At 35.4% G+C, this 8622-nt stretch overlaps 1 protein-coding gene across 1 annotated transcript; it reads right to left on the bottom strand.

The window, feature by feature from the left end:
- Positions 1 to 6024, bottom strand: LOC110609029 (WD repeat-containing protein PCN-like). The gene is made up of 11 exons (XM_043954322.1): positions 5645 to 6024; positions 5408 to 5551; positions 4769 to 5075; positions 4618 to 4681; positions 4311 to 4424; positions 4040 to 4202; positions 3668 to 3818; positions 2910 to 3505; positions 2157 to 2338; positions 787 to 1047; positions 1 to 597 (listed from the first exon to the last, which is right to left on the bottom strand). Exons 1-11 carry the CDS (start codon positions 5807 to 5809, stop codon positions 288 to 290), a joined length of 2457 nt encoding a protein of 818 aa, XP_043810257.1. The 5' UTR covers positions 5810 to 6024; the 3' UTR covers positions 1 to 287.
- Positions 6025 to 8622: the final 2598 nt, after the last annotated feature.

The raw sequence follows: 8622 nt of genomic DNA on the forward strand, positions 1-8622 counted from the left end.
TTGAATGCAAGGAATTTACGCACTTACTGATCAAACATATGAATTTCAAAATGGTACAAAGAAAAATATGCTAAAAGAAAAAAAAATGCTACTTTTTAACAGGTCAGAATTATTTTAGTGATACAATTGACAACATGCCCTGGAATATCTCAACCCCGGCCCCACCAAAACTCACCCAATATCCAGTGTAGAAAAACTCTATAGTATTGTCAAAATTTTGGGATCAATTGCCACTTCTGCATTCTCCCATCTGAGGCTGTAAACTACTAAAGACAACAACACAGCAGTTATGTCCCATATATATGTCTGTGTACAGGAGCGGCATCCAAACTCTTAACCACATCCATCCATGGTTTGTCCATAATCAAGATTGAATTTTCAGAAAGGTTTCCAATAAATAAAACAGGATCTCTGAATGCGAGAAATTCAAAATTTTTTGGATGTTTAACCTCTGTTTGACAGTCTTTTAACCTCCGCTTCAATTTCCCGTTAAGAAGAGTATTTTGTAACTTCTTGAATGGAGAATGCTGACTGTTTATCAAATCATTGTCCTCCTCGCGATCGACTGGCATCCCAAAGTTAATCAAGCACATTGCCCTACACCATAAGCAAAATCTCAGCACTAGAATTATCATTTGGAATAGGTAGTAAATAATATCGGAAATGGATTCTTGCAAAGTCGTGAGAATGATGCTTTGATATATTTCTTGTGTAGCTACTTTGATGAAACTAACAAAATAGACAATTGCTATGTAAAGACTTAGAAACCAAATAAGAGAGCAGCACCTGGCACTGTAAATGATAACAGAAGGTGGACTTGATAAAGGTAAGAATGAGAGCCCTATAACCTCCCCGGGAAATTCTTGGTATCTCCTGGGCAGAACAAATGTATGCCGCATGGACCATTCTCCCAACTGTTTTGCCTCCACGTCAAATGCATAAACCTGGTTTGAAGAGGTGGTGACTACAAGAACATTGTTATTTTGAGGAGGAAAACCACCAGCTGTAACAGAGGCACCATCCAATCTTGATATAAACCAATGCTGCCTGTTGCTCAAACACAAAATATTACTAATTATTTCCAGTGAGGAAAAAAGAAAAATACAGAATAGCAATGCAAAAAGCATAGAATTCATAGGAATTTCTAAACTGCAACCCCTTCTGAACGTTTGAGATTTAGTTTTGTTTTTCTGATTTCGATAATTGTCAAATTTTTTGTTCAGATTCAATTTCCAGTTGAAGATGCAATACAGAGCAAGCCTTAACTTCATATTGGAATTTTCTACTCGTGTTTATATGGATTGATCAGCAATTTTTAGGACAACTTTGTTCTTATTAAATAGAACTTAAACTTGAGATTTACTCTGCTTGATTCCAAAGGTCGTTGTTTTTCATCTTGTTTTGACTACATGGACTACTGTATAATCATGGGAAAAGGGGACACTTGGATCTTAACCCATAATTAATTGTTCTAAGCATCATAAAATAAATTATTAAGTTTTACTGGCATCCAAACCACACCATTCTTCCCTCAATATCTTCATCATTATAAACATCTTGTCTCAAATATCAAAAGTTTTTTTGTTCAATAAATAATATCAACAAAGTAGCCAGACCCTAGGTTGTTTCACAAGACATGGATACTATGTAGCCCAAACTTGAAAAACATTTTCACTGGGGCCTCAGTCTATCAAAGAGAATATAAATGGCATAATTGGATTAAATAATACTCACTCCGTCCCATAATTTGTCTACATTGCTTCTTCACACATATTAAGAAAGACAATTTATTAACCTTACAATTATATCCATCTTAAAGACATTAAATTTTATTGAATACTAAGATTAAATTTTATTAAATACCAAGAGATGTTTTGAATACTCATTTAGAAAAATAACAATTTATGAGAGATTTGGAAATAAGATAAAATTAAATAGTTATAAGAGTTAATTTACACATTAACCATAATGTACAAAAGGAATGTGGAAAAATTATGGGATGGAAGGAGTACATAAAAGCTATTCAGACCTGTGTCCATTCAAATCAGATTCTTTAACAGTGTAGTCAATCTTATTTCCAAAAGTACCACAGATAAAATCATCACAGACACCAAAAAGAAAAGGTGAAGTTTGAGAATAAAAGTATGCTTCCATACCTTTGCGTCTCCAGATTAAAAATATATACATCTCCAAAGCAATTGACAGCAGCTAACCACTGTCCATCACCACTGGTGAACATTTTAGTTATAGGGGGCTCAGTGGGTGGTAATTCCTCATCACATTCTTCATGCTGAGGGGTGAAAGTATGTACTAGTTCCAAGCTGCCCACGTCCACAACCTGTAGCAATTGTTGTAAATAAGAATGAACATATTTCAAACTAAGCCTATTTCTGACTAGCTGGAATTCTTTTCGCAGCTTCAACCTTACTTTTAATTCAGAAAACAAAGTATTCTGCAATTAGGGCTCAAAAAATTTTGCAAAAAAAAAAAAGAAAGAAAAGCATTAAGCTCATTTCCATAAAAAAAAAAAAAAACACTCATAACAACAAATTCATGGACATATAGCAGCCAGCAAACTAGACCTCAAATTAGGCTTAGAACAAACTCAAGCAACCTTCATCATGCAACCAAAGAACTTCTAACACAGCCAATTCAATTCAAGTGAAATAAAAACCTTGAATGAGTGCATTCAGCCAGTACAAACTCTCAAAACTCGATTATATGAAGTCTTTGATGCAATAAATAGAGATACCAACACATGGGCAACATGAGGAGAACATGAAAAATGGTAGTTTCCTACTCTTGGCTCAGTGTATAAGCCTTATTAAAATTATGAAACTTGTCAAACATAAAAGACAGTAAAGAAAAATTAAAGAACTATGCCAAAAGAATTGGAAAAAAAAACTTACATATATTCTTCTATCATGCCCTGCAATCATCAGCCTAGAAGAATCAGAACTAAAAATCATGGAATGAGCATATGGTAATTTCTGAGGAAGTTGCTTTTTATTAACAGCCCAAGCAGTTTTGCCACTATGCTTCTTCAATTCAAAAAGATTGGGTTTAACATGGTCTGAATAAGCAAACAATGTTCCCGCATTAGAAATGGTGCTGCATATGATCTTCCGAGATGCTTTAGTTTTAATTCGAGCCAGCAAATCCGTATTTGCATAACCACTAGAGGGGCCAGGACCAGCATCTGGCATGATCCCACTTTTCACACGAACACAGAGAATATCTAGCCAATAAGATCCTTGAACTAGAAGCAAAGAATTCCTGTTGAATACAGTATTAAGAACTAACTGAATAGGCACTCTCTGTGGTGCAGGGCAGATATCATGAGGAGAGAACTTGGTGAATTCCTTGGCAGAATAGGCAAACAGCTTTGTGTCATCACCAGCAGAGATCAGCATGGGAACTCCCAGATGGGCCCACTTACGATAACTAAAATCAATGGGCCTCTTTCTACTACGAGGTCTTTTTACCTTTTCATCAGGCAACGGATCTGCCAATTTACACACAATTTAGTTAACTGATAAACATGGAGATGTAGAGCCTATAACAACAAAATGTGTGAATGCCTGAAATGTTTGATGTAAATACAAACTTAAGAGACAAGGCAGGTAACATGAAAACTAAATGGTTTAAAACTAAATCGTGTGCAGACCTTCCCGACTGATTGGCACCGCAACTGTCAATGCCCTAACATCATGCGTGTGAGCTCTTACATAACCAACATATACCCATTTCTTCATCACTTTTGCAGACACATCTTCACTAGATCCAACCGTCTCACTAGAAAGCTTATAAAGAATAACCTACCAACAGAAGCACTCAATTTTAGCAGAATGCCCAACTTCATTCCAAACTACAATGAAAATGTAAGGAACTGAATGCTGGAAAATGATATTTTATAAGCAAAATTTACTCAACCTAACAAAAAGAGTATTCCAAACCAGGAATTGAGTTTGTTATTACTTAAAGCAACAGTCCCACAGGAATAATATACTAAAGTTTCTATTCTAAATAAAAGCTGTACCTGACCGTCAGATCCAGCGGAGAACACCCTGTTATGACTAGGAGCAGCTGCCAGAGCATTCACACCCCCTTTGTGAGAAGAATGTGCCTGCAACAGTGTCCCATGCTGAGAGTCCCAAAATTGAACACTACCAGCACTGTCTGCACTAACAAGGGTCCCACATCTGAAATTGACAATGATTGATCATCAGCAATGCCAGAAAAACTAAAGTAGTGACTTCAATATATCAAGTCCAAGCCACGTAGAGCACATAGAGTGCTTCCATTTCTACCTCAGAGCAAGTAAGGACCATACACAAAGTTCAGGTCCACTACCCACGCCACCAAGCCCAACTGTAATCCTGTACATCTCATGACCCACTTTAGCATCCCAGCACCTTATAAATCTGCAAGAAGGCTGACGTTGTAAGGTATCATACACTTCAATATAACAATAAGGAAGAAGAAGCTGCTCTAGAGTGCAAAATGCAAATGTCACAAGTTCTTCTAGTCCGGTGAAACTATTAAATAACAGCATGCACCTCAGAGCTTAGCTATCACAGTACAAAAATATGCAGAGTCATCCTTGGTGGAACTTACCCATCACTACTCCCTGAATATATCTTACTTGCATCAGCACTCCACGCCACACTTAAAACTCGCCCTGCAAGCAATTATACAAGTAAAGAGCTCTTCATAAAGGAAGAAGAAATGATATAGAAGAGAAGTCGGGGAGGTGAAGAAATCTCACCACTGACCCTTGGCAACGTTTTATTATATATTAATTCATCTGAGTCAGGAATAGTGTATATCCGCACACAGCCATCATCACAAGCAATTGCTACGCGTGGATCCTCAACAACGGATTGCTCGTGAGGTTCATCAGAGTCTGAATCATCTTCACTTTCACTGAATGGATAATCATCAGTATCATTCTGTTTATTATTTAAATATCCATTTTCAACGTTCTTGGGTTTAAGATCTTTTTGACTTGGTGGATTACTAGAAGGTTCCACTGCCATCTGCCAAATTGAGACAGCAATTGACTCTAGGACAGTCTGCAAGCACACAAATAAATACAGGTTATTCAATGGCAGAAATATCTAACTTGATTTCATTAAAGCAGCTTCCAAATAGCATGAATATTGCTCTTCCAACATATCTTTCACCTGTAATATATAACCCAATAGAATGAACACCTATAATTACTGCATTGAAATATACTAACAAGCTCAGTTTCAGATTTGCCAACTATGGATTTATTGGTAAAAAAATCTACTTCTTACTAATGAAGCGTAGTCTTTATTTCTAAAATTGTGGAGAAGAGAAAATACTACTTAATGGAAGACTATTATATGCAAGGAAATAAATGAAAGCAGCAAAACTTTACCTTCTGCTTCAAGTGAAAAAGATCCCATTCCGAAACTGAACCATCAATACTTGACGAGAACAACCTGCCACAAGGCAATCCTTTTGAGCCATCTCGACACCAAACGAGTGATGAAACTCTCGAATTAGGGTCTCCATGAATAGTCTACAAACCAAATCAGCCAAGACACCAACTAATTAATTTAAAATGACTAGATAAACACTTGCTATGTATACATAAAGATAAAACATTAAGTACCAGCTGACAGTGCCAGCCAACGGAGCCAGGAGACACAAGCCAAATCTCGAGTGAGCCATCCTCACGAGCAGCAGCGACCTGGGAGTCATCTGCGCTGGTGGCTAGAGCTACAACAGGAGATGGCTTCCACTGGATTGAGCTGTTCCTGTAAGCAGCTTCGAGCATTTCGGTTGGATAGAACAACAAAAACTACACCAAAAATCTCCTTTCTATCCACCTATATATTAGCTGAAGGTCCGAAAAAAGGAATAAAATCTCTGATCGGACGGAGCTTAGAAGCGCCTGGCAAAGACGGAGCCACGGAGGAGAAGAGAGGGAGAGAAAGGGCATCAGAGGAGACGCAGTGTGCAACTAGGTTTTTGAGGGTTTAAGCGCGGCGATTGATCGTTTGTGGGAATGTATATGTGAACCGGATGTAGGACCCGGATGGTTCAGGGTTTGAGTTAGACCGGGTTCTGGGAGCGGTCTGGTCAAGGCATGAAACGGCGACGCTTTTGTGCTATCTTAACCTCCTTCAACTAATTGCGTGCTTGAGTTTTGGTCCCAATCAAATTCAAAACTATGGTGATTAAAACTGTATTCAATTTATTTTATTTTATTTTAATTTAATTTTAATTCCTTATTTAAAATTAATTCTATGTCAAATCCAAACTAAATTAAAACTAAACAAAAAAATTGATTTTATAAATAATTTTTCTATAAATTTAAAATATATTATATACTTTTAATATTAATTTTGTAAAATTAAAATTAATACATACATTATTTTTTATTTATTTTTTTCTTAATATTTAGTGATATATTAAATCATTTTATAATTTTAATTGTAAGTATATTGTATATTGTGTAATCAGTGACGAAGTTAGAATTTTTGTTGAAGGTGGGCAAAAAATTAAAAAAAAAATTATCAAAATTATTTGTCTTTTATATTCTTTTATTTATATTTTATTTTATTTTTTATTTATCTAATTTTATTTTTTAAAAAGACTATGTCGTTATTATTTTCTAGAGGCTAATGCAAAACTTTTCAATTTTTTGTTTTTCTTATTTGAATCACACCACTTGTTTCTATGTTTACATTGGAGAAAAAAAAAATCTACTTGTCAAATGTTAGCTTTTAAGTTATAATATACTTATAAAAAATATATTTTAAGGCGAATATTCTTAATTATTAAGGAAAATAAAGTTTAACTATATAAATAAATCACTATTTAAGGTAGTCAATTGCTTACTATATAAAAATAATTTATTCTCTCTATCTCTAATAAACCAAACCGTTCGTGAGTTATTCGAGATTCGATTCGATAAAAACTCGATCGAGCTCGACTCGATTTCTAAACGAGCCAAGTTCGAGCTTAATTTTTAGGCTCGTTTGGTAAACGAGCCAAACTTGAGCTCCATAGTATTCGGCTCGTTAAGGCTCATGAGCTCGGCTCGTTTCTGAGTTCATGAGCAGGCTCGCGAATAGGCTCGTGAATAGTCTCGTTAAGTAAACTGAAATTACTATTATAAGAGAAATAAACTCAAACCCTGCATATTCTTTAATGAACCAAATCTAAATTTTTTAAAATTCAGCTCTATATAGTTTAGTTATACTCTTAAACTTGCATATATTTGGATCATTAAGATTTAGAAACTCATCTTTATAAGTTTACATACTAATTTGTAGATATACTTATTTAACTAAAATTATTTTAATTTTAAACTTATTAGTTTTAAACTAAAACTCATTATACATGTAAATAAATTAAATTACTCGTGAATTATTCGAGACTCAGCTCGATAAAAGCTCGACTCAGCTCGATAAAAGCTCGACTCAGCTCGATAAAAGCTCGACTCAGCTCGATAAAAGTTCGACTCGTCTAAGCTCGTTTGCTAAACGAGCCAAGCTTGAACTTTTTAATACTCGGCTCGAGTTCGATATGAGTAAAGCTCGAATTCGGCTCGAGCTCGAAAAAATTTTAACGAACCAAACTTGAACTCTTCAAAGTTCGGCTCGGCTCGATTCGTTTACGCCCCTAGTTTCTTCCTATAGAGAGATTTCTAAAATGTATTTTCTCCCTTCTCTTTTATAGAGCGTTCTTCTGCCTTTTTATAGGTTTTCATTATCCCTATAGCTAGGAGAAGCTATTTTCTAACTCTTATTCTAATTGTATATTGTTTTTCCCGTACTCTAGATGGAGTGTGAATAGTATTTTGACTTGCTTTTATTAGTGTAGATTAGAGAGTTTTAACGAGAGAACATGCATATCGCATACGAACATGCATATTGCATACTTTACTTTCTACCTTTCATGTATTGTGGTAGTATTTTTTCCATCATAAATATTGGCGAATCTAGTTTTTAAATAAATTTTGCTTTCGAAGGACTTGATTTGGTGGTAGTCTTTCCAGATTTGACCACCTTTTGTTAGCTGCTCTATGGTAGTTGAAGATCCAATTTGGTCGATTTAATCTTTCTCAAGCTAGGAAAAAAGAAGCATTCAGTTTTAAGTGTGATATTCAGCTCCAGGATCTATAGTAACCGTCTTACCTTGGTCACATGATACTTAAAAATTCAAAAGTTGATGAAACTCAAACCTCTCCAGACATCTACAAGAAAATACTTTTTCTTGTTTGGGGCTACCATGGTGGTGTTTTTTGAAAGTACTATGCTTCTTGACTTCTATGTTAAATTTCTTGCTAGGAGACGCGAAAGATGGAAGGGCAGCGGCGACAACGTCTCCTCCTCTACAACCATAGGGCTTTTTCTTTAGAGGCGTCGTGAGCCTTGTATTTGTTTTGTTGGGCTTGGGTGACCCTTTTCTATTTTATCTCTTATACTCTTGGATTTCAGTTGGGCTTCTTTTGCAACTTTAATATAATTATCATAATCCTTGACAAAAAAAATACCCACCATACACTGGTCCTAGCTTTGCCACTGTATGAAATACGATTAATCTTTAATTATGTACAACAACATTAATTAATAACAAAAA

The sequence above is a fragment of the Manihot esculenta genome, chromosome 2, assembly GCF_001659605.2.
Source record: "Manihot esculenta cultivar AM560-2 chromosome 2, M.esculenta_v8, whole genome shotgun sequence".
In the NCBI taxonomy this organism is placed as follows: domain Eukaryota; kingdom Viridiplantae; phylum Streptophyta; class Magnoliopsida; order Malpighiales; family Euphorbiaceae; genus Manihot; species Manihot esculenta.

Bases quoted from the DNA above. Each gene is read 5' to 3' on its own strand.
- LOC110609029 (XM_043954322.1), bottom strand. From the start codon at position 5,809: ATGCTCGAAGCTGCTTACAGGAACAGCTCAATCCAGTGGAAGCCATCT. The intron at 4,425-4,617 runs GTAAGTTCCACC...GCCTTCTTGCAG, and splicing joins TATTCAGGGAGTAGTGATGG to ATTTATAAGGTGCTGGGATG. The intron at 4,203-4,310 runs GTAGAAATGGAA...TGTCAATTTCAG, and splicing joins TGGTCCTTACTTGCTCTGAG to ATGTGGGACCCTTGTTAGTG.